Source organism: Mustelus asterias, chromosome 2 (genome assembly GCF_964213995.1).
Source record: "Mustelus asterias chromosome 2, sMusAst1.hap1.1, whole genome shotgun sequence".
Lineage (NCBI taxonomy): Eukaryota > Metazoa > Chordata > Chondrichthyes > Carcharhiniformes > Triakidae > Mustelus > Mustelus asterias.
The window spans coordinates 145,475,202-145,501,997 of NC_135802.1; the positions used below are offsets into that span (position 1 = coordinate 145,475,202).

Below are 26,796 nucleotides of genomic sequence, written 5' to 3' on the forward strand. Positions count from 1 at the left end.
TCTACAGGTGCTGTCTATGGTTGTTATTCCTGACAGAATGGCTGGGAGAACGACTGGATTCGCCCTCAATCTCCCAGCAGTGATCGAAAACAGTTTGGGAGATTTTTAAATGATAGGATTCCATTAACCGACTTCCGGCAGCAAGGGAGTCCATTTAATTACACAATGATGGCTGATTGGGTTCACAGGCAGCATTCCAGTGCAGGCGCAACGTGATGACATAGAACCCTTACATCACGGCTGCGCACACGTACTGCGCTTGCTCACGATGTTGCTGCTTGTTGCTTTCCTGCCGGTGTCCGGCACTGAGACAGAGAGTGAGTGGGCCCCTCGAATCAATCCAGCCTGAGACAGAGGAAAAGCAGCCAGCCCAGCGAGGAGGTAAAGCAGTGAGCGATTTAAAGTCCACTGTCTGAAGGTTCGATCGCCTGAGAAATTCATACCCACCAGTCCAGCCCAGCCCGGAAAGCTATAAGAAAGTCCCAAGGGTGCGAGAGATAAGATGGAGTGCTGCTTCCAGATTCCTGCTTTGCTGCTGGGCTAGAAAAATTGCATTGATTACAAAGGCCTAAAAGCCTAAATTGAGAAAGCTTTCCGCTTGGGGCCTGGACTCAGGGCCTCACACTAAAATAAAAAATGATGGCTTTATTGTGAGCTTTGACAAAGGGTCATCTGGACTCGAAACATTGGCTCTTTTCTCTCCTTACAGATGCTGCCAGACCTGCTGAGATTTTCCAGCATTTTCTCTCTTATGGGGGCTTTATTGTGGTTTGGAACTGACAGGTCAATAGATGACATCATCATGTTTGGAAAAAGCCTCTCCAGGGATAGATTTACTCTGAGTTGGCAACCCTGGCTGCCTGACCTGCTGAGTATTTCCAGCACTTTCTGTTTTTCATTTCAAACATGAAGGTGAAGTGCATTGAGTCATTACCTTAGCCGCTTGTGTAGGATGCTGCTGTGACAAATCAGCCTCTTCACTGGAGATATATTCATGTTTTATCAGGTTGTTCAGCACACAGTCTGTGTTCTTGACGCAACCAACCAAGACCTCTCGGTGTACCTTCAGCAACTTACTAAAGGAGTGCGTTGAGATGAGTGACACTTGCTGCGGTGATCCAGGCTGGGACACTCTATCCATTCTGGCACGAGCATCTTCTGTATTGGAGTCAAGAACTTCTAATATCTTCCCTTGCCAGGCTGGTCTCTGAGATGTAAAGGATCATTTCTGAATTCCACACCATGCATCTACGTGAATCAGAATATGTTAAAAACATAAAATTCCAAACTATTGATACCAACTGAAACATGCTAATGCTGTAAAAGGGATAGCAAAGCAAAACAGTTAAATCGCAGAACTACCGACAGTTACAGAAGGAGGTCATTTGGCCCATTCTGTGCCTGTTCATTATCAGAACAATCCAACATTAGTCCCACTGTCCCATTCTACCCTTGTAGCCCTGCTTCTTTTTCTATATTAAATGTTTACTCACTTAACATCGTCACTATCCATTTTTGCTTGACCTCCAATAATGCTTGGTATTTTGTAGAATCCCACCCATTGGCACTCAGACTTGCAGGAAATTAGCTAAGTGGCCCTAGATCTCTTTTTTCATCCACAACCTCTTTGTGCATTTCTCTTAGATTTTTATTCCCAATCCTTGTCCATTCTTCCAAAATACCTTACCTCCCTCTTGGCCATAGAATAATTGTGTTTCATGGCCTGATTCCTTAATAAAAAGCTTTAGCAGGATTAGTTTTCAAAGATATAAACGGTTTTGTAGCTCTTTCCTATCAATAAAGATCAACTCAACTTTTGCCATTGTAGGGGGGCAAGAAACTCTATGGGTGGGATTTTAAGGCCTCACTTATCCTGAAACCGTAAAATCCCACCCGAGGTCAACAGACCTTTCCATAGTCCGCCTCATGCCCGCTCTGATTCCCGTGGCGGTCAGGACAGTAAAATTCCAGCCTATAACCCAGATTTTTGTCACGGCAGAGAGGCTCTCCATCATGGTGAAAATAGCAGAAATGGCCAAAAATCCTAGGTGCCATTTTCAAACACGGTATTTAAAGTTTATTTATTAGTGTCAGAGGTAGGCTTACATTAACACTGCAAAGATGTTACTGTGAATATTCCCTAGTTGCCACACTCTGGCACCTGTTGGGGTACACTGAGGGAGAATTTAGCATGGCCAATGCACCCAACCAGCACGTCTTTCGGACTGTGGGAGGAAACCAGAGGAAACCCACGCAGACACAGGGAGAATGTGCAGACTCCACACAGACAGTGACCCAAGCCGGGAATCGAACCCGGGTCCCTGGCGCTGTGAGGCAGCAGTGCTAACCACTGTGCCGCCATTTACTACTTTGGCAGCTGCAGGACTGGTGTCGGTCGGGCTGGGATTTGTGCGTGCAGCTTTTATGGAAGCAGCTGGCCACTTAAATAATCAGCTGCCTCCACTGAAGTGGGATTTTAGTAAGCCAGGAGTATGAAACTGGATGTGTGCAGATTAGACCATGCAAGAACTGGTCTGAACTTGGTGGATATGTTTGGATAGTTGGAGAGGTAAGGTCCCTCTTTGGAGCCAAAGTTGAGTAAATATATTGAAATGAATTCAGTGAATGCCGCAAAGGTTTTGCAGAATAATTTAGCAGAATAAGAGGTGATCTCTTTGAAGCATGCAAAATCCCTACAGGTTGGATGCAAGGAGAATGCTCCCCTTGCAGGGAGGTCTAGAATCAGGGAACACGGTCTCAGAATAAATGGTAAGCAACTTGGGACAGAGGTGAGGAGGAAAACCCTTCACTCTGAGTGAGTCAAACACAAGAAAAAAAAAATCAGTGCTTGATATTTCATTCTGTCTGTTGACATAAATTTGAGGATTATCATTAATTATCGTTGGGGCAGCACAGTGGCACAGTGGTTAGCACTGCTGCCTCACAGCTCCAGGGACCCTCGTTCAATTCCGGCCTTGGGTGACTGTGTGGAGTCTGCACGTTCTCCCCGTGTCCGCGTGAGTTTCCTCCGGGTGCTCCAGTTTCCTCCCACAGTGCAAAGATGTACGGGTTAGGTTGATTGACCACGCTAAATTGACCTTAGTGAAAGGGGGATTAGCAGGGTAAATGTGTGGGGAATAGGGCCTTGGTGGGATTGTGGTCGGTGCAGACTCGATGGGACGAATGGCCTCCTTCTGCACTGTAGGGATTCTATGATGAATGAATCTTTGGAATTCTCGAGCCCAGAAGGTCATGTAATTGAGTATGTTCAAGACCGAGATTACAAACTATTAAAGATATCAAGGGGTATAAGGATATTTCAGGAAAAGGGCACTATTTAAGAAATGATAGCTATGGTCTAGTTGAATGGTGGAGCAGGCTCGACGGGCAGAACGGCCTACTCCTGCTTCTATTTCCTAAATTCCTATTTTCACTGTCTTGAGGTGCAGCCACACAGTGATAGGATCATTGTTCATCCTTTCATCTCAAGTAAAATGGACAGAATATCATCTCATTTTCTGAAGCGAGTTCTCTGATGATTGATGAGACCTTTTTTTTCTGGAAGTGAGGATCCAGAGATTGACAGGGCCTTCACAACACTTCAGTTTGGGAATTTTAGTTCTTCAGGGGAGATTTCCTCAACATCAAACAATGCGACATGCCTCAAAACATGAGGTGTCTTTGTGGATGATTTCTTGCCATACCTCCTTAGATTCAACATGTTATTAAAAATTTATATGCGTGTATTTGGGTGCTGTTTCAGTGTCATTTTTAAGTGGCCTTATCAATCTCTTTTGCGGATTAAAAATTCATGCGTTTACCTGGATTGTCAGATCCAAAACTATGACCGAGAGCACTCCCTGTCAACGTTACAGTGTGGGACATGCCTCCCATACTTTTTCTTTTGCCTAACTGCTGGATGATAATATGGTGAGAAAAGCCGGCATTGCAGCCAGCGTGCTGCACACTGCTTTCCTCACCCAAGCCAGCTAAAGAAAAGGGAAAATTCTGCCTTATGTTGACCAGAATGAGATGTCCCTCTCCATGCCAGTATCTGTCCCACACAGTATCAGAGAGACTTAACTGCCCTTTAACCTCTCATGTTATTCAGACTTCAGCAGCAACACAGATGTGTTGGAGCTTAATCCATTGGCTGGATTTTATGGGGCACCGTGGTCCACTAGCCAACATAAGAGCCAACAAAAGATTTGGGTGAAACTGGCCCACAATACAAATGGGCAATTTAATTTCTTTCAGGTAAGAATTTTGGGGGAGGGGGATGGTGGGAGAGTCCCACTTTAGTGAGCTCCTGGCCAATTGGATTGGTAGGCAGCTCTGGTCCTCCCAGCAGCAGCAGCACCACCAGTGGTCAATGCTGGGACTACAAGCAGTTGCCAATGATGAGGAGGCCAAACTGACAGGTAAGGCCCTGGGTGGGGGGTCATGGCAAGGGGGGGGTAGAGTGGGGACAAGGAGTGTTAGTAGGGATGTGAGGGGTTGGTTCGAGAGCCCAGGGTGGGATGACTTTGGGGGATGGGTGCCTCCTATACACCAAGGTGAGGCCACCTCTCTTATGTTTGAGGTTGGGTATAAAGATTAATAAAAGACCACGAGGTCAGTGGTAGTAAACTAACAGGAACGGTTTATTAACACATCTATTCTGTAGCACAGTCAGCACAAAACTGGCTGGGCAAGCTCCACCCAGGGTGGACCTGGAGTCCTGAGTCACCTAACCCATTCTTTTAAAGGGGCATGCCCCAACAACCCCCCCCCCCCCCCACCCCTTTCCTGCTGCTAATGTTGCTGAGCTTTGCAAGTGACATGGGCCTCCGTGCCTGAGGTGAAATATTGACAAGAGCAGCATTAGGCCCTAAAGCTGACATTAATTTGCCACCTAAAAGCCTCAATAGTCCCCACTGCAGGCGGGTTACCCGCACCGCCCTTAAAACTTCAGACCGATTGGGGCAGGTAGGTGGCAGGAAAGCCAGCCACTGGTCTTCATGTGCCCCATCTCCTTCCAATACAAATCTAATAGTGGCAGAGCATTAATGCTGGGATCATATCATTCTGTTTCAAACAAAATATGTGTCCTCTGGTTACTGACCTGTAAGATGCTGTTTCTAATCTTAAGTCTTTAGGGTAATAATCAGAGCTAAGAATCAACCAAGGTTTACTGCTTCTCTGATTGTTTTATCAATATCAAAAATACAACGTTTTACAGCCAGAGATTCATGCAAACTGTAAGTCAATAGCAGAAGGCAAAACTCAGAATATTTGACTTCACGTGATTAAAAGGTTAATAATTTCGCTGATATGGTGTTTTTTTGTTTTGTCTGTCAGTTTTCTTTGTTCCGTCTCCTCAAATTTACTAAAATGGTTACTCTCAGAAAAACAGAAAATAGAATTCTGCCCTTCATGCCTGCTCCGCCATTCATTATCGTCATGGCTGATCATCAAATTCAATATCCTGATCCCGTCTTCTCCCAGTAATGTCGCCCTAGTCCCAGATGACCATAGGCTGCCCTCTCCTGTAGGGAGAGAGCTGACTGGTGGCGATTTAACTTGAGGATCACCACACCTCAGGCGAGGGGCAAGGTTGAGAAGGCGGGCCTTCATGAATAACCTCAGCTGGTGTGGGAATTGAAGCCACGCTGTTGACATCCCTCTGCATCACTAACCAGCTGTCCGGCCAACTGAGCGAGAACACTGGGATGTATTTATATCATACTTGCTGGTGGCAAAGCAGGCTTCGCATACTTTCCCCATGGTTAGCAATAACATCTGCTCTTTAAAATAGTGTCATCACAGACTCTCAAAGCCTTACAACTGCCTTACCCTTAACTGTCTAGACAGGCCATTGAATAAGAATGGGATCAAACTCCACAACATGCCTTAACTGTTTTTTTCCAGCTCCTTTAGCAAGTAATTATCCCGGGGTTCTAATAAATCCTTTGTTTTTCCTTTAATCTGGTATTTTTATTCCATATCTCAAAGTCCAAAATCCTTGAATACCATGGCACATAGCTGTGCTGTCAGAACTTCAGCGATTCCACAATTAAAGAGCTCATTGACACAGAGACTGTCCTCACAGATCAACTTTATAATGATAAGGGTTTTGATCGAGGTAACAAGGAGAAACTGTTTGCACAGACAGCAAGGTCAGTAACCAGAGGACACATCTTTCAGATAACTGGCAACAGGGCCAGAGGCGAGATGAGTAGGTGTTCTGTTTATGATCTGCTATGCACAGTATGAAAAGGCAGTGGAAGCAGAGTCAATAAAGGCTCTCAAAAGAGAATTGAATAAACATTTGAAAAGGAAAATTTGATCAGCTGAAGTGAAAGAACAGAGAATTGGGACTAATTGGATGGTACATTCAAAGAGCCAGTACAGTACTGATGGACTGAATGGCCTGCACCTGCACCATATGATTCTACAGTGTCATTTACCACGGGGAGCTCACCATCACACTTATGTAAGTTCACACAGCTGTCTGACTAGGCACAATCTCTTCTCTTTCTTCTCAGTGGGGGGATTCTTTCACTTCACCTCGACTGGGGCAGTACAGTGATTAGCACTGCTGCCTCACAGCACCAGGGACAAGGGGTTCAATTTCCGGCTTGGGTCACTCTGTGTGGAGTCTGCATGTTCTCCCCGTATCTGCATGGGTTTACTCCCACAGTCCGAAAGGCGTGCTGGTTAGGTGGATTGGCCATGGCAAATTCTCCCTCAGTGTACCCGAACAGGCGCCAGAGTGTGGCGACTGGGGGATTTTCACAGTAACTTCATTTGCAGTGTTAATGTAAGCCTACTTGCGACACTAATAAATAAAGTTAAACTTAAAAGTGTGAATAGAGGTGTTTGAGTTTTTTTCCAAATTGCCAGGAAACATTAATAAAAAATTGAGAGGTTGCTGGGAGGATCATTTCTTTTTTGTAAATAAACCTGATAAATATTTGGAGGTAAAATCTTTTTAAAAGATTCAGCTTACTGGAAATAAGTAGGGATAAGAAAGGGCTATTTAAGTCGGGATAAGAAAGGGCTATTAAAGTAGGTTAGAGGTCATTTAATTTTCTCAGAGAAAAATCTGACCCCACCCATCCACAATCTCAACCAACCTTTTTTGTAAGTTCCTGAAAATGATCAACAGCAATTAAATAAAACTGAATAGACAGACAGTAACGGAAGCACAAAGCCCCAGAGGAATTACATTCCAGAATATGAGTAGTAGGCTGCTTACGTTGAAGAAACAGATTAAAATATTGAGTTTCACACCTCTCCAGCTTCTAGCAGACCAACAAGGAACTGGGAGATCATACTTACACACTTCACCACACTGTGGATTGTCATATAATCTCTATGGAAGCCATTCAGCCCATCGAGTATGCACCGACCACAATCCCACCCAGGCCCGATCCCCATAACCCCATGTATTTATGCTGCTGGTCCCCCTCACACTAAGGGGCAATCTTAGCATAGCCAATCAACCTAAGCTGTACATTTTTGGAGTGTGGGAGGAAACCGGAGCACCTGGAGGAATCCCACGCAGACACGGAGAGAATGTGCAGACCCCGCACAGTCAAAATCTACCAGGGCAATCACTTCCTCCTCTTATCACCTTCCCGAATATCTGGCTTTGAAGGTCCAGCAAGGTCCAGCATGGGGCGGCACGGTAGCACAGTGGTTAGCACTGCTGCTTCACAGCTCCAGGGTCCCGGGTTCGATTCCTGGCTCGGGTCACTGTCTGTGTGGAGTTTGCACATTCTCCTCGTGTCTGCGTGGGTTTCCTCCGGGTGCTCCGGTTTCCTCCCACAGTCCAAAGATGTGCGGGTTAGGTTGATTGGGTAGGTTAAAAAAAAAAAATTGCCCCTTAGAGTCCTGGGATGTGTAGGTTAGAGGGATTAGCGGGTAAAATGTGTGGGGGTGGGGCCTGGGTGGGATTGTGGTCGGTGCAGACTCGATGGGCCGAATGGCCTCCTTCTGCACTGTAGGGTTTCTATGTTTCTATGTTTCTATGTTATGGATTACTGAACATCTAATTTCTCCAATATCCCATTTAGAATTTTTTTTTCAGTCTTAAATACGTGGTATTTCCCCCACCAACGATCAACAGCTACTCTAGCAGTTAGTTTGGGTATCGTTCTCACCAATTTACTGAATGTTTATTTTGAAACAATCTTAGCATTTGTTTTCCACAGGACATCTATTCTGTATTTGTCACACTTCCAATTTAACCAGGCCAGAGTTCTCCAATAAAAATTGCTGACTAATCAAGTGACACTGATGTAGCCGTATGCACTAATTTTAGTAGAGCACAATTTACACATAATCCAGGTAAATGTACTTCACACGAATATATTTAGTTAACAGTCACAATGCTCAAAAAGAATTTGCATGCTCTGCTTTTCATCTTCCCATTTCCTCAAGATGCCGAAAGGTTGAAGTTCACATGCATATGCCATGTGATTATGTTAATTGAGATCATATGACCAACCCCATTTCTTAATTTACTCATCAGAAGAGCAATTAGCTGCATCTGGATTCCTAGTTAATAGAAACTAGAATCAGAAGTAGGCCATTCAGCCCTTCGAGTCAGCTCCGCCATTCATTTTGATCATGGCTGATCATCAAATTCAATATCCTGATCCCGCCTTCCTCCTCATATCCCTTGATCCCTTTAGCCCCCAGACCTACATCTAATTTCTTCTTGAAATCACACAACGGCAGAGTTGAGAGTGACTGCCCTTCACATCAAGGCAGCATTTGTTTGAGTATGGCATCAATGATCTCTGGAACTCCCTCCCTCGCAGAACTGTGTGCGTACATACACCTCATGGACTGCAGCAGTTCAAGAAGGCAGCTCACCACCACCTACTCAAGAGCAATGAGGCATAGGCAGAAAATTCTGGCCTAGACACCAATTCCCACATCCTGTAAATGAATTTTTACAAAAAACTTGCTTCCTCAATACAGAGAACTGTGGCTTACCTTCAATTCCAAACATTGTTTCGCTGAAAATCATTGTGTATTCAATAGATCCCGACTACTAGGTCTTCTCCTTTCAAGACGAACTTAAAGAGGCATCATGTACACAGGATGCCGCATAAAGACTTTTAAATAAACAGATCAATTGTGTAGTCAACAGCACTATTTCTTTCACAGTTCTGCTTTTGATCTGCCCCTGTATCTCTGTGCCCTGCTACTTCCCCATTTGCCCTAGAAAGTCTCACAAAAAACTATCTTTACGAAACTGCTTTGAACCATCTTGCAGCAGCTGGAGCTCACTGGGTGTGCCCTTGTCCTCGAGTTGGAAGGTTATGAGTTCAAGTTCTCCTCTACCTGAGCACATTCCCTACATTGCAACAGTGACTAAGCTTCAAAAAGTGCTTCATTGGCCGCAGACTGTGTAGTAGCTCTTGCTCAATTGGTCGCACACGTACCTCTGAATCACAAAGTTCTGGGTTTAAATCCCATTCCAAGATTTGAGTTTGACAAAAAATCAAGGCTGATACTCCAGTACGCTACTGAGACAAAGGAGCATTGCACTGTTGGAGGTGCTGTCTTATAGAGGTGACGTTTAACCCAGGTATGATCCCCCCACCCCGCCACCCTTTGCATTGGTGGATGTAGACGATCTCTTGTCACTATTTCAAGGAAGAGGAGGGGAGATTTCTTAGGTGTCCTGACCTGTATTTACCTTGGAAAAATCAGACTCGCTGGCCATTATTACTGTGTGTGGAAGCTTGCTGACTGCAAATTAACTGCAAGGTTTCCTGCATTACAAAAGATAACTACACTTCAGAAGGTAAAATGCTTTTCTTGCGGTGTTCATGAAAATTATAAATGGGCGGCACAGTGCCACAATGGTTAGCACAGCGCCAGGCACCCAGGTTCAGTCCCAGCCTCAGGTGGCTGTCTGTCTGGAGTTTGCACATTCTTCCCATGTCTGCATAGGTTTCCTCAGGGTGCTCCGGTTTCCTCCCAAAGATGTGCAGGTTAGGTTGATTGGCCGTGCTAAATCTCTTCTTAATGTCCAAAAGTTGTGTAGGTTAGGGGAATTCAGCAGGGTAAGTATGTGGGGTTACGGGGATAGGGCCAGGGTAAAATGCCCTGTCGGAGAGTCGGTGCAGACTCGATGGGCTGAATGGCCTCCTTCTGCACTGTAGGGATTCAGGTTTTGTTCTTAAAAAGTGGTTTGAAACATCTAATGGTCATAAAGTGCTATGGAAATGCAAGTCTTCCTTTTGGTATCCAAATAATCTAGAACCAATGGTCCCAGACACACCGCTGTGCACGTCAGGGACTCTTGAATGTGATGCTAAACTGAGCCACTGTCTGTCCTCTCAAGCGGATGCAAAAAATGCTGTAGCTCTATTTGATGAGGGGCAGGAAATATGATGTTATATTCTAGAAAGAATTTGGAGAAACTATTTTTGCTCGTAGATCCTATGATTAAACTACAACTAAACACAGTTAGACAGCGCTTTCACCAGGGTTATTCTGATGATATTGAGAGACTAGAAAGAAAGAGCTTCCATTTATACAGTGCTTGTCACGGCTTTAAAGTATAGCTGCAATGTTGGAAATGTGTGAGCAAATTTGCACGCAGTAAGCTCCCACCAACAGCAATGTGATAGTGACCAGGTCATTTGTGTTTGGTTGAGGGCCCACTATTCAAATACAAGATTCAACAGTGTAACATTGGGTGACCTATCTGTATCATAGAATCCCTACAGTGCAGGAGGAGGCCATTCAGCCCATTGAGTCCTCACCAACTCTCCAGCAGAGCATCTCACCCAGTCCATATCCCCGTAGCCCCACATATTTACCCCGCTAATCCCACAACACCAAAGGACAATTTAGCATGGCCAACCCACCTAACCTGCACATCTTTGGACTGTAGGAGGAAACTGGAGCAGACACGGAGAGAATGAGCAAACTCTACACAGTCACCCAAGGCCGGAATTGAACTGGGGTCCCTGGAGCTGTGAGGCAGCTGTGCTAACCATGGTGCCACCCAAAGGAGGTACAGTAGAGGTACAATAGGTAGTCAATAGTCATCCAAGTAATATTAATGAGGCTCGAGGTCCAATTTTAGGTTGGTATCAGGCCTCACGGTTGAAGAATATGCTGCCTGTGTGCCACAGAATTTGTACCAAATGGCCAATAATCTATTTCTAAGAAACCTTTACAGATACTGAGTATGGAAGATAACTAAAGGAATCCCAACTTCTTTTTTTTAAATGAAAAATCAAAGTATTCAATTGATGAATATTATAACTCTGGAATTCAACAATGAAAATAATAGCCTGTACTCAGGCCCTTCTCTATATATGTTAGTATCCATGACACCAAAATTAGGAACTGGACATAATCCAAGAATATCTTATTGCTCTAGATCCCTTATTTATAGCACGCTGCAGAGCAATTTTGTAGCGTGAGCTATTTCAGGAATGAATCCCTGAAAACAAAAATCAGCTGCTATTCCTGTGGAAGAAGTTCTTCCATTTTTGTAATGGCACTGATCTGAGTTACTAATGATTTATTTTCTTAAAGTGTTATGTGCAGGAAAAGAATTGACAGATATGTCGAGTGCGTTTGCCAGAACAGACTTCCCTTTGACAGAAAGGAACAGGATGCAGTTTATCTCAAAGAGAGTAGGTAAGTTGCTATATAAATGAGAGTCGTTTCTTTCTATTCGGAGCAGTTGTCAACCTGACCTTCAGACATGGCAAAGACCTTGTCAACTCAACCCGGGTCATATCAGTGCATTCAGACGTTTTCTCTTGGTTTATACAAGGAATGATGTGGAGATGCTGGCGTTGGACTGGGGTAAACACAGTAAGAAGTCTCACAACACCAGGTTAAAGTCTAATAGGTTTATTTGGTAGCAAAAGCCACTAGCTTTCGGAGCGCTGCCCTTCGTCAGGTAAGTGGGAGTTCTGTTCACAAACAGGGCATATAAAGACACAAACTCAACTTACAAAATAATGGTTGAAATGCGAGTCTTTACAGGTAATCAAGTCTTAAAGGTACAGACAATATGAGTGGAGAGAGCGTTAAGCACAGGTTAAAGAGATGTGTATTGTCTCCAGACAGGACAGTTAGTGAGATTTTGCAAGCCCAGGCAAGTCATGGGGGTTACAGATAGTGTGGCATGAACCCAAGATCCCGGTTGAGGCCATCCTCATGTGTGTGGAAGTTGGCTATCAGTTTCTGCTCAGCGACTCTGCGTTGTCGTGAAGGCCACCTTGGAGAATGCTTACCCGAAGATCAGAGGCTGAATGCCCGTGACTGCTGAAGTGTTCAGTCATTATCTCAAATTATCCCCCCCCCCCCACCACCGCTCCCTTTCACCCTCCCCCATGTCCCCACCCTCCTCAGCTTGTTCTCCATCCAAAAGAATTATAGAATCCCTACAGCACAGAAGGTGGCCATTCGGTCCATCGACCCTGCATCGACAATAGGTGGTTGTAGAGGTTTGTTTTTCAAAGTGGAGGCCTGTGACCAGCGGTGTGCCTCAGGGATCAGTGCTGGGTCCACTGTTATTTGTCAGTAATATTAATGATTTGGATGAGAATATATGAGGCATGGTTAGTAAGTTTGCAGATGACACCAAGATTGGTGGCATAGTGGACAGTGAAGAAAGTTATCTCCGATTGCAACAGGATCTTGATCAATTGGATCAGTGGGCTGACGAATGGCAGATGGAGTTTAATTTAGATAAATACGAGGTGATGCATCTTGGTAGATTGAACCAGGGCAGGACTTACTCAGTTAATGGTAGGGCATTGGGGAGAGTTACAGAACAAAAAGATCTAGGGGTACATGTTCATAACTCCTTGAAAGTGGAGTCACAGGTGGACAGAGTAGTGAAGAAGGCATTCAGCATGCTTGGTTTCATTGGTCAGAACATTGAATACAGGAGTTGGGACGTCTTGTTGAAGTTGTACAAGACATTGGTAAGGCCACACTTGGAGAACTGTGTACAGTTCTGGTCACCCTATTATATACAGGATATTATTAAACTAGAAACAGTGTAGAAAAGATTTACTAGGATGCTACCGGGACTTGATGGTTTGAGTTATAAGGAGAGGCTGGATAGATTGGGACTTTTTTCTCTGGAGCGTAGAAGGCTGAGGGGTGATCTTATAAAGGCCTATAAAATAATGAGGGGCATAGATCAGCGAGTCAATATCTTTCCCCAAAGGTAGGGGAGTCTAAAACTAGAGGGCATAGGTGAGAGGGGAGAGATACGAAAGTGTCCAGAGGGGCAATTTTTTCACACACAGGGTGGTGAGTGTCTGGAATAAGCTGCCAGAGGTAGTAGTAGAGGCGGGTACAATTTTGTCTTTTAAAAAGCATTTAGACAGTTACATGGGTAAGATGGGTATAGAGGGATATGGGCCAAATGCGGGTAATTGGGATTAGTTTAGGGGTTAAAAAAGAAGGCGGCATGGACAAATTGGGCTGAAGGGCCTGTTTCTGTGCTGTAAACGTCTATGACTCTAAGACCCAATCCCCGTAATCCCATGTATTTACCTTGATAATCCCCCTAACACTGAGTGGCAATTTTGCATGGCCAATCCACCTAACCTGCACATCTTTGGACTGTGGGAGGAAACGGGAGCATCCGGGGGAAACCCACGCAGACACGGGGAGAATGTGCAAACTCCACACAGTCACCCAAGGCCAGAATTGAACCAGTGTCCCTGGCGCCGTGAGGCAGCAATGCTAACCATTATGCCACCGGCAGACCAATGTCTAAGTCTGAGTACCAGAGATAAACGTGTGCAATTTGCTGATGAAATTGGAAGAAGCAAATGCCAGGGAAGCGACTAAGAAATTCATGGCTGGTCAGACTGCTGACATATTCCTGGACCATGAGATGCAACTAAAAAAATAGGGAAGGCGTTTCAACCTCTGTGAATCTCGAGAGGAAGGAAATAGCGGATAGCTCGTGCCAACTCCCCTCTAAACTTCTCATTTCCTTCTCACATAACAAAAAACATAAGAAAGCCTGCTCAATATTTTTCAACAGCTCTGTGTAGCAAAATGTTCTCACCCTTGCTTGGTTTTCCACTGTCAATGTATTTAATTGTACATGTCTCCAGTAATTCTCAGTGTTCGGGCTCGCATTGTTTGTAAGTGAAAGGTTTAATTGTAGTTCAGTTACTTTTGGTCTAGTTTTTCAGCTATGAATCAGCAACAATTCAATCAAAATACAGCAGAACCTAGTAGTCACAAAAAATGTTCTGAAACGTAGCATTGCTGGAGCCGGCCAAAGTTGAACAAATGTCCACGAGATTATTGCACGTGAATCTTTAACGTGATGCCTTCCTGAATGTCTGAAGGCAGGCCCGTAGTGCAACAACTATCGGGTAAAGCTGATTTAATTTCGCCACAGCTAATGCAGTAAGCATCGCTTACTTTAACTCAAAAGTAAATATTGAGCATATCAATGAGTGAGAAATCAAACTTTTTTTTTCATCCAGGGGATGTGGGTGTTGCTGGCTGGGCCAGCATTTAACTGCCTTTGAACTGGACGTCTTGCTCGGCCATTTCAGAGGGCATTTAAGAGTCAACCACATTGCTATGGCTCTGCAGTCACATGTTGGCCAGACCAGGCCAGGATGGTAGGTTTCCTTCCCTAAAGGATGTTAGTGAACCAGATGGGTTTTTACAACAATCGGCAGTGGTTTCATGGTCATCATTAGACTTTTCACTCCAAATATTACTGAATTCAAATTTCAACATCTGCCATGGTGGGATTCGAACCTGGGTCCCCAGAAAATTACCCCGAGTCTCTGGTTTACTTGTCCAGTGACAAGGCCACAACGCCACTGCCTCCCTGGCAGATGATAACCCAGAAAAACAGATTGATCGTTAAACGAATATGGAAGGTAAAATCAGCGTAATAAACCTTTCAGAGACGCATCGTAACATTGACGACACTTCAAGAGTACATCATTAGCTATTATGAAAAGATGTAAATGTAAGCCTTTCATTTTTTTCTCTTAAACAAAATTTTACGATTCTTCATGTTATAAGCTATTGGCACGGCAGTGCAATGGGTATGTTATGGTCACCGGGTTAGTAATCCAGATGACTACGTTAATAATTTGAGAGTGATTTGAATAATAATTTGAACCACAATATCAGATTTTGAATTCAGTTTTTTTCAAAGTCAGAAAATAAAAAGCTGAGATCAGTAAAAGTGACCATCATGGAAGAACCCAGCCACTGGTACAGACAAGGTGGCAGTAATCGGTGCCAGTCCCAAGCCCGGATAAATGGGCAGGGCTCGTGGCTGAAAAGGGCCTCAGGCTGCAGGGCGGACCGTCCAATCCGAAAATGATGGTTGACACAAAGGGTGATCGGGCAGCATTGTGAAGACTCTGTGGTAAAGTGGGTGGGACAGCGGCACAGTGGTTCGCACTGCTGCCTCACAGCACCAGGGACCCGGGTTCGATTCCTGGCTTGAGTCACTGTCTGTGTGGAGTTTGCACGTTCTCCCCGTGTCTGCGTGGGTTTCCCCCGGTGCTCCGGTTTCCTCCCACAGTCTGAAAGACGTGCTGGCTAGGTGCATTGGCCCGAACAGCCGCCGGAGTGTGGTGACTAGGGGAATTTTACAGTAACTTCATTGCAGCATTAATGTAAGGCTTACTTGTGACTAATAAACTTTATTTTTAAAAAAATGAAAACCCAAAAGTAGAAGAGTGAAAATAGGAATCAGCAGAAGTGACCGTAAGTCATTTGATTTGATTTATTATTGTCACATGTATTAGTGAAAAGTATTGTTTCTTGCGCGTTATACAGACAATGCATACTGTTCATAGAGAAGGAAAGGAGAGAAAGTTTAAGGTGCGAGGGGCAATGTTTAAAGGAGATTTATAATGGAAGTTTTTTACACAGAGGGTGGTGGCTGCCTGGGACTCGCTGCCGGGGGAGGTAGTGGAAGCAGATACAATAGTGACTTTTAAGGGGCGTCTTGACAAATACATGAATAGGGTAGGAGTGGAGGGATATGGTCCCCGGAAGAGTTGGGGGTTTTAGTTCAGTCGGACAGCATGGTCCGTGCTGGCTTAGAAGAACAAAGGGCCTGTTCCTGTGCTGTAATTTTTTTTTTGTTCTTTGTTCTAGTTAGGGTGTAGAGAAAGATCAACTTAGCACGAGGTAGGTCCATTCAAAAGTCCAATGACAGCAGGGAATGTTCTTGAGTTGGTTGGTACATGACCTCAGACTTTTGTCTCTTTTTCCCGATGGAAGAAGTTGGAAGAGAGTATTTCCAGGGTACGTGGGGTCCTTAATTAGGCTGGCTGCTTTTCCGAGACAGCGGGAAGTGTAGACAGTGTCAATGGATGGGAGGCTGGTTTGCGTGATGGACTGGGCTTCATTCATGACCCTTTCATTCGTCTGGTTATCGTCAGACCACAGCTGGTTGACTAATGTCCTTTCACAATGGACACCTGCTCTCCTTGCCCAGTCTGGCCTATTTGTGTCTCCAGGCCAACAGCAATGTAGCTGAGTCTTAACTGCCCTCCAAAGTAGCCTAGCAAGCCACTCAGTTACACCAAATCAGGACATAGTATGACCACATTGACCGCTGCTGTTCAAGGAGAGGGCCACCACCACTTTCGCAAGACAACCAGAGATGGGAAATACATGGCAGCCTTGGCAGCAAGATATGCAATGGGATTTTAAATGCATTTTTCCCTCAGTAACAACCGCACAGTGGTTAGCACTGCTGCCTCACAGTGTCAGGGACCTAGGTTCGATTCCTGGCTTGGGTCACTGTCTGTGCGGAGTCTGCACGTTCTCCCCGTGTCTGCGTGAGTTTTCCCCGAGTGCTCCGGTCTCCTCCCACAGTTTGTCATGCTAAATTCTCCTTCAGTGTAGCCAAACGGGCGCCGGAATGTGGCAACTAGGGGACTTTCACAGTAACTTCATTACAGTGTTATTGTAAGCCTACTAGTGGCTAATAAATAAACTTAAAACTTTAACTTGTGATTATCTAGTGCCTCCACCATGCTAGCAAATCTCTTGAGTTATCAGACAAAAGATTAACAAAAGATTTTTCATCTCCTTATATCAGATTCTGGGAGCCAGGCAGACCTTAGGAGGCTTACTCTCCTGCCCCTGAGAACCAGTTGTTAGTTAATTCACTCATTTCACTCGCAACCCACAGGCAGGGAAGCACCTCCTCTCACTCTCTCCCCAAGATCCCAGCTGGCATTTCCACTTACCATGTTGGCCATGTGTCAGATTCGAGGCCCCAAGGGTCCGCCCAGTCATTTCAAAGCTTGTTGTACAAAACTCTTTTTTCCCACAGTGGGGAGGCTCGTGAAACCTGTTTTACATTAAAACTGAAAAGCTCAACTCAATCAGCAACTTGCCTCACTTCAGGCGCCAAGTCAGTGTGGAGCCCTATCTTACGAAACACTGAGCCATGTAAAGTCCATGACTATATGTAATATGCATAAAGTCCATGACTGTCTAAATGTAACCTGTTCATTCTTTTCTTTCATAGAATCATAGAATCCCTACAGTGCAGAAAGAGGCCATTCGGTCCATCGAGGCTGCACCGATCACAATCCCACCCAGGCCCTATCCCCATAATCTATTTACCCTAGCTAGTCCCCTTGTCACCAAGGGGAAATTTAGCATGGCCAATCCACCTAACGCACACACCTTTGGACTGTGGGAGGAAACCGGAGCACCCAGAGGAAACCCATTTTGTTCATACAAAATGCAACAATTCTTCACATTATGAGCAATGGGCATAGTCGTACAGTGGTTGCATTGGCCTGTACTATTGGATCAGTAACCCAGGGTCTTCAACTATACATTGAATTTGGGTTCAAACCCCACCATGGCAGCATTTGAATTCAGCGTTTAAAAATTGAGAAATCAAATGTTGGTATCAGTAAAAGCAAACATGGAGCTGTCAGATTACAACTGATTCACTAACGTAGAGAAGGAAAGTTGCTGTTCTTGCCTCATCCAGCCTATATGTGACCCAAATCCCATTTTCAATGTTATTGATCCTTAACTGCTCTCTGAAGTATCCCAGCCAGCCGCTGAGTTGCATCAAATCACTACGTAGAATAATCACACTAACAGCTGAGGTTCAAGAAGAAGACCACCAGCACTTTCACGAGGCAGCTTGGGATGGGCAATAAATGTCAGCCTTGCCAGCAACTCACACATTCTGAGAAATTTTCTAAATTGAACTTTCCTTCAACAATGACCGCTTGCATTTATGTAGCCCCTTTAACATGGAAGTACAACCACAGAAGCATCATCAGACAAAACTTTACACCAAAGCCACAAGGTAGAATCATAGAATCCCTCCAGTGCAAAAGGAGGCCATTCGGCCCATCGAGTCAGTACCGATCACAATCCCACCCAGGCCCTATTCCCATAACCTTCATTTACCCTGCTAATCCCCCTGACACTACGGTCAATTTAGCATGACCAATCAACCTAACCCGCACATCTTTCGACTGTGGGAAGAAACTGGAGCACCCAGAGGAAACCCACGCAGATATGGGGAGAACGTGCAAACTCCACACAGTAGTTTGTACTGGTAGGAGAGGGAAGCAAAAATTTGGTCAGGATCATAGAATCCCTACAGTGCAGAAGGAGGCCATTCAGCCCATTGAGTACACACCGACAACAAACCCACCCAGCCCCTATTCCCATAAACCTATGTATTTACCCTGTTAATTCCCCTAACACTAAGGAGCAACTTAGCATGGCCAATCAACCAACCTGCACATCTTTGGAGTGTGGGAGGAAACCGTAGAAAACCCATGTAGACACGGGGAGAATGTGCAAACTCCACACAGACAGTTACCCATGGCCGGAATTGAACCCAGGTCCCTGGTGCTCTGAGACAGCAGTTCTAACCACTGTGCCACCGTGCCAGATGGTCAGCTGTAGGGATCATTGTATTGAGCAGAGGTGGAGAGGCAGAGACCTTCATGGAGGGAATTCCAGAGCTTAGGATCTAGGCAGCTGAAGCCACTTCCATAGTGCAGTGAAGGGAGTGATGGAAAAGCACAAGTGGCCGGAGTTGGAAGAGGAGTGTAGGCCCAGAGTTTTAAGCCCCCTTGTGTCATAGACACAGGAGGTCATGAAGGTTACAAGGCAGACTCTCTTGCCCTTGAACAAGTTGTTATTATTTCACCCTCTGATAATCCCCCTCCCCAAAACCCTTGGGGAGGGAAGCACCTCTTCTCAACCCCTCCCCCAATAATGAAGCTAACACTCCAACCTACCACATCAAAAAGCTCTCACAATGGAGGCACCCCACTCTAATAATCGTTCAAAATTTCTTGCACAACATTTTATCCTGAAGTAAATATCTGCACCGACTCAAACCTGATTCACATTAACACTGATATCCCCAATTACAATTTCCAGGAGTGTAAATTGTACAAACTGACGGTGTTTACAACAAGCTCCCCCACTCACACAGCATTTTCAACAAGTAGTCACATACCAGAATCTCAGCGACATACACTTGTATCAGTCTGTCTTGTTCTTCTGCCTGACTACAGTGTGACTCTTGCAGCCATTTACAGGAAATGAGGTCTGGTTTGTAGCAATGCCCAGTCAAGTGTGGATGCCTGCCAGAAACGCTGCAGGCAAAAGACTACAGCATGCATTTCTGAAATTCAGTTGCCAAGTGAGAATATATCTGCTGGAATTTACAGGGAGCTGACGATTAATGTAGCATTCTACACCCTTCACACAGACTCAAAATAAGCATGTAACCGAATCCTTTACCCTTCCATTGCAAACTTCTCAAATAGATTTCTGACCACTTTGTGGACAGATATATGATGATGTAGATTTCTATCACCTGTCATCAAATATGGAACTCTGCACAAAGTTTTAGTTCTGCAGAAAATGCAAAAAGTAAAAGTAAAGTATATTTATTAGTCACAAGTAGGCTTACATTACCACTGCAATGAGGTTACTGTGAAAATCCCCTAGCCGCCACACTCCGGCGCCTGTTCGGGTACACGGAGGGAGAATTTAGCATAGCCAATGCACATAACCAGCATGCCTTTCAGGCTGTGGGAGGAAACCAGAGCACCCGGAGGAAACCCACGCAGACACCCACATAGACTCCACACAGATAGTGACCCAGACTGGGAATCGAACCCGGTACTGTGAGGCAGCAGCACTAACCACTGTGTCACCGTGCCACCTTAAAGAAACAAAAGGATGTGGATCATTAATCCACATGTTTTTATTTTTTGTTCAAAAAAGAGGCGCATTTATATGACAAGTAAACTTTATGTCCATTTATTACCTATGTACTTGCATCTTACTGTCATCATAGTCCAGTGACCAATCTTTCTTCTTACAAAAGAATGCAGGAATATATTTGTTGAAATCCCCAAACAGTTTTGTCACATGGTATCTGCAGGTGATTTTTCTGAAACTCATTCATAAGCTACGAGAAGTAAGATGGGCTTGCATTTATATAGCACCTTTCATGGCCTTAGGCTGTCCCCAGTGCACTTTACAGATAGTTGACATTTTTGAAGTGTAGCCTCTGTTGTAATGTAGGAATGGATGCCACTGGCAAGGTCCGCATTTCATGCCGTTCCTAGTTGCCCTTGAGAAGGTGGTGGTGGATCTTCTTCTCAAACCCGCTGCTGTTTCCATGGTGAAGATGCTCCTAAATTGTTTTTAAGGAGCTCCAGTATTTTAACCCAGTGACTGCAAGGAAACGATGATAATACACCCAGGTCAGAGTGGACTTGGAGATGTCAAAGTGTTGGTGTTCCTGTGCACTTGCTGCCTTTGCCCATGTAGATGTTGGAGACCAGGGATTGGGAGATGCTGTAGAAGAAGCCTCAGTGGGTTGCTGCACTGTATCAGATACAGTGCGGCAACCCACTGAGGCTTCTTCTACAGCATCTCCCAACACAGACTTAATGTGCCAGTGGTGAAATAAGATGGTGGATATGTTGCCGATCAATCAAGCTGCTTTGCCCTGGATGGTGTCAAGCCAAAACATTGAATGTATTCAAGAGGCGGCTAGATATAGCACTTGGGGTGAATGGGATCAAAGGTTATGGGGAGAAAGCAGGATTGGGCTGTTGAGTTGGACGATCATCCATGATTGTGATGAATGGCAGAGCAGGCTCAAAAGGCCAGATGGCCACCTCCTGCTCCTATCTTCTATGTTTAAGCCTCTTGTGCATTGCTGCCATGGCAGAGATGGAGTTGTCCATTTGGTTGTAGACATTCTAGGAACAATGCACTATTCCAGGGAACAAAATAAGTTGATGATAGTTCCTTAGGGTACTGGGCACATTAAATATTAGGAAGCCAGTAATAAATTTGTGGTCTCGCTCTAATAATTCCTGGGGGCTTTCAGGGTCACATTGAACATGTCTGGCGCACGTGGCCAGTAGCAATCTTCTGACTGACTTACCTTCCTCAGATCTTATGTGCATCAGGTTGAGGGGTGGATACGTTTTTTGCCACAATGAATCAGAAAGTGATGTCTCTTCCTGCAGACAGCAGTGACAGTTTGCAGCAGACTACATGTTAAGGGATGATGAGAATCTTCAGTCCGTAAGACCAAGGAATACAGTCTACAGAAACTGTGAGATCTGGGGTCTCTCAAAGTGTTACAGAGAATAGCTGAATGCAGGGGCATGGTCAAAGTATATGTAGTAGTGTGCCCTTCAGGAATAGAATCATAGATTAGAACCATAGAATCCCTACAGTACAGAAGGAGGCCATTCAGCCCATTGAGTCTGCACTGACTCTCCGACAGAATATCTCACCCAGCCCCATAACCTCACATATTTAACCTGCTAATTCCCCTAACCGGCACATCTTTGTATACTAAGGGGCAATTTAGCATGGCCAATCCACCTAACCTGCAATTGTTGGACTGTGGGAGGAAATCGGAGCACCCAAAAGAAACCCACGCAGACATGGGGAGAACATGCAAACTCCACACAGTCACCCAAGGCTGGAATTGAACCTGGGTCCCTGGCGCTGTGAGGGTGCAGTGTTAAACACTGTGCCACCGTACCGCCCGGGTGCCTCTAGCAGTAGAATGTGTAAAGCAGTTGAGGTTTTCAGTCCACTCAGTGTGTTATGTTCTGTTATCTTTGGCTTTTTTAAAAAATTGTTCTCGAGATGTGAGCACAGCTGACATGACATGACGCAGCTCGTAAACCTGCTTCTTGAACCACTGCAATCCTCGTGGTGCTAATAGAAGGGAATACTTGACCCAGGTACAGGCGGTGGGTCCACTTTCTTCATGCCTTTCTCCATTATTCCACCATTACCTATACGTATTACTCCAAACTCCTAAAGTTTCCAGCTCCGTGGCTTTTTGCATCCACTGTCTGAGATCCAAGAGAAAGTGAAGAACTCAATAGAATCACAGAAGGAGGCTATGCAGCCCATCATACCTGTGCCAGCACTTTTGGAAAAGCTATCCAACTAGTCCCATATCCCTACTTTTCCCCCACAGTCCTGCAAATGTTTCCTTTCCCAGTAGGTGCTCAGTTCTGGTCCCCCGAGTACAAAAAGTGTATGGAGTTACTGGATAAGATGCAAAGGAGATTTATAATTGTGAAATAAAAGTCTGGACTATCAGGAAGAGGCTCGGGTTCTTTACTCTAGAGAAAAGAGAAGGCAAAGAGGTGACCCAAAGAAAGTCTTCAAAATTATAAAGGGATGGCCCTATAAGCTCTCATGGTTGGGTGAGGAATATCTCTCATTAGAACTATTGGGGTCACGTTTTTCTTTCGTATTTTTGTTACCTTGAGATTCGGGAATCCTTGCTCGTTTTCTGAGAAAGTGCAGACCAGACAGATCCGATTATCCAGTGGAGGAGGGAGTGCACCATGGAGCCATGAGCTTATGACTGTATCCTGCTTTCCTGAGAGTCCCACTCTTCATTGTGTCTCTTTATCCGTGCAAGAGGAGACACCGATTCCAATGATTGCAATGATTGATAATTGGAATCAATTGAATATTCATTGGTCTTTTCTGTATGTTTATGTGGAACAATAGTCACTCTGTACTGTACTAGATTTGGGGATTTGTTGCGTTTTGTGGCAAATGTAAATGGAAAATTTCTAATAAAAATATCCTTAAAAAAATTATAAAGAAGTTTGATTGGGTAGTTGTAGAGATGGTGTTACCATTTTGGGGCGTGGGGGGGGCGGAGTTGGAAACTAGGGGTCATAAGATAGTCAGTAATAAATCCAATGAAAAATTTAATAGAAATTTCTTTAATCATACAATTCTATGATTCTTTAATCATAGAATCATAGAATAGCCAATTGTGCTGTTGGCAGGGCAAGCTTCAGTGCCAGTTGACACACACACTATTACACCTCTGAGTGTCCTAAAGCACCCGGCTTCACTTCTCTGTGCAGTTCTTTACACTACCCTTGTCAACTGTAGAAGATTATTGAACCTTTTACGGCACTGAAGGCACATATAGCATACCACATCATGCCCATTGACCTGGGCAGCAACTTTTATTTTTCTTAATCCGTACAGTGCAGAAGAAGCCATTTGGCCCATCGGGCCTGCACTGACAACAATCTCACCCAGGCCCCATCTCAGTAACCCCACGTATTTACCCTGTTAATCTCCCTGACGCTAAGTGGCAATTTGGCATGGTTAATCAACCTAACCTGCACATCTTTGGACTGTGGGAGGAAACTGGAGCACCCGGAGGAAACCCACGCAGACATGGGAAGAACATGCAAACTCCACATAGACAGTACCTGAGGCCAGAATTGAAACCGCGTCCCTGGCGCTGTGAGGCGGCAGTGCTAACCACTGTGCCCAGGTTTTTGTCGTCAGGTAGGGCAGCCTTCTCTTGCAGTCTTTGGCATAAGAATTTGCCACCTGGCACTGACCTTCTATACCAGGACTCCCAGGTACTCTCCAGAAATGGGGGCGGGGGGGGAGAGAGAAGAGTGCCCACTCGACTTGCCCTTCCGCACCTCCCATGAGCACCAGGGGCTGAGGCCGTGGCTTGTGAAATGGGACAGTTACTGGAATCCTTCCAAACAGCACCCTCAACCTTCCCACAACATCTGGCAGCCTTCAGGGAGCTGTCTCTTCCGTTTGTAAATCCCCTCCCACCGTGTCCCCACTCCCTGCGCAGCGCAAACCCAACCGGCAGACGCGGTTCTAATTAGCCACCCGGCAAAATGGCGCATCAACAATGCAATCTCGGTGGGCAGCGGGTTTTTATGTCCGCTTCTGGCCACACCTACTTTGGGCACACACCTCGAGGGTGAAATTCAGCCATGGATACCCATAAAGGGAAGCCAGGGAGAAAGAAATAGAAGGATATGTTGACAGGATTAGATTAAATAAGCTGATAATGGGCCCATGTGCAGCATCCACACTGACATAGATCAGAAACCCTGGGATCTTTTCCTATGTTAAAGGTGCTATATAAATGTAAGTTACTTGCTTTTTGTGCTTTTACTCCAATGGGAGTTTATATCCAATATCTAAGAAGGAAAGATAAAATTGGCTGTAGACATTCAATGAGACCTATATAAATGCTCATTCCCCTTTTAAGTGAGTATATCTGTGCTTCCAAAAGGAGTCACATGAACCAACGATTCTGGCAATGCACTGAAAACCATCTGCAACTGGAAATACACTCCAATTATCTGATTAAGCAATAACCTAATTGTGAAGGAAGTATTGCACATCCTCTGGAATTACTTCATACATTAACAATGCAATGCCTTGAGAAACTGCATCCCGTGTCTGCCTTTGACTGAGTTAATTCATAACAGGATGACTCAAGATGTAAAAAACAAAATCCCTTGATTACTAACTTTCAGTGATGCATACTGAAGGATAACCTCTGCAGCTACTTTAAAATTGTTTTTTCTTTTGACTGTCCATTGCAGAGAGGAGATTTAACAGCGTGTGCGACTAGCATTGTATATCCACGCTTTTCATAGCTTTGGTGGCTACGGGCTAATCGTATAGGGTCAAAAGTTCAAACATCACCAAGGGAAATCGTGGAAATAAATTCAATCTGCTAATCTGTGGAATTTATGGCAAAACCCAATCAGTTCACTAAAGCCCTCCCAGAGAGAGAAGCTCACCACTCCTCTTCCATCGAGCCCATACACAACGCCATTCCACACTATATTTACCACTTGTTTTTAACGTATCCACGAAGTTCGGCAATGAGAAGGACTGCCTGCTCAGCAATGATCCAGGCATATCAAAGCTGAGAGAGCGAGAAGGGCAGGGAGCAAAACTGACCTACACCTCTGACTCTGCTTATAGTGCTGCTGGTCACAATGGCACCATTTCACCTAATGTTGCTTCCTGCTTTGTCACGTAAACATTGGCGAGCTTGAAGCTTGTGCATTTGCAGGACTTAACTATTATCACACTATATTACCTTTTCCGTTTACAGGCAGCACAGTGGCAAGCTGGGAATCAAACCCGGGTCCCTGCCTCACTGTCTGTGCAGAGAATGCACATTCTCCCCGTGTCTGTGTGGGTTTCCTCCCACAGTCTGAAAGATGTGTGGGTTAGGTGCATTGACCCGAACAGGCACCGGAATGTGGCGACTAGGGGATTTTCACAGTAACTTTATTGCAGTGTTAATGTAAGCCTTACTTGTGACGAATAAATAAACTTTTTTTAACCTGTAAGTCAGCAACAAATCTGACGCTATAGTTAAGGAAGCCCACCAATGTCTCTACTTTCTCTGGAGGCTAAGGAAATTCAGTATGTCCACTATGACTCTCACCAATTTTTACAGATGCACCACAGAAAGCATCCTTTCTGGCTGTATCACAGCTTGATATGGCTCCAGCTCTGACCAAGACCATAAAAAACTACAAAGGGTTGTGAATGTAGCCCAATCCATGATGCAAATCAGTCTCCCATCCATTGACTCCATCTGCACTTCTCGCTGTCTCTGAAAAGTAGCCAGCATAATCAAAGACCCCACCCACCCCAGACATACTCTCTTCCACCTTCTTCCACCTTCTTCCGTCATGAAAAAGAAACAAAAGTCTGAGATCACGTACCAGCCAACCAGCCTCCCTGCTGCCATCAGACTTTTGAATGGACCTACCTTAAGTTGATCTTTCTCTATACCTCAGCTATGACTGTAATACTACATCTGCACCCACTCCTTTCCTTCTATCCCATGTAATGTGTTAGAATCCCTATAATATAGAAGGAGGCCATTTGGCCTATCAAGTCTGTACTGACCACAATCCCACTCAGACCCTATTCCCATAAACCTCATTTACCCTGCCAATCCCCCATGACAGGGTCAATTTAGCATAGCCAATCAACCTAACCCGAACATCTTTGGACTGTGGGAGGAAACCGGAGCACCCAGAGGAAACTCACGCAGCCACGGGAGAAAGTACAAAGTCCACATTGACAGTGACCCGAGGCCAGAATTGAACCCAGGTCCCTGGCGCTGTGAGACAGCAGTGCTAACCACTGTGCCACCCCAATCAATGAACGAGTCGAAACAGATGCTGTCAGACTTGCTGAGATTTTCCAACATTTTCTGTTTTTGTTTCAGATTCCAGCATCCGCAGTATTTTGCTTTTAAAAGGTACGCTTTGCCTGTATAGTGCTCATAAAACAATACTTTTCACTGTATCCCAATACATGTGACAATAATAAATCAAATCAAATCTGCTTCTCTCATTTGCCTTTTGGGCCACAACTTTAAATCTGATTATCTTAATCTTAAACTTTATTTATTTTTAAAAATATCAT

At 44.8% G+C, this 26,796-nt stretch overlaps 1 protein-coding gene across 6 annotated transcripts in view; it reads right to left on the reverse strand.

Annotated features, from left to right (window-relative positions):
- The window catches only part of nod1 (nucleotide-binding oligomerization domain containing 1), an 86,735-nt gene that overhangs the window by 46,785 nt on the left and 13,154 nt on the right, over positions 1-26,796 (reverse strand). For 2 of the 6 annotated variants that reach the window (XM_078197696.1, XM_078242453.1), the window contains one exon: positions 935-1,248. In XM_078197696.1, coding sequence (XP_078053822.1) covers positions 935-1,141 — 207 coding nt within the window. In that variant the 5' untranslated portion in view covers positions 1,142-1,248. Of the gene's footprint in view, positions 1-934; positions 1,249-8,988; positions 9,106-19,507; positions 19,629-26,796 lie in introns of those variants that run through there. The other 4 variants (XM_078197685.1, XM_078242442.1, XM_078197674.1 and 1 more) reach the window with 4 other exon arrangements.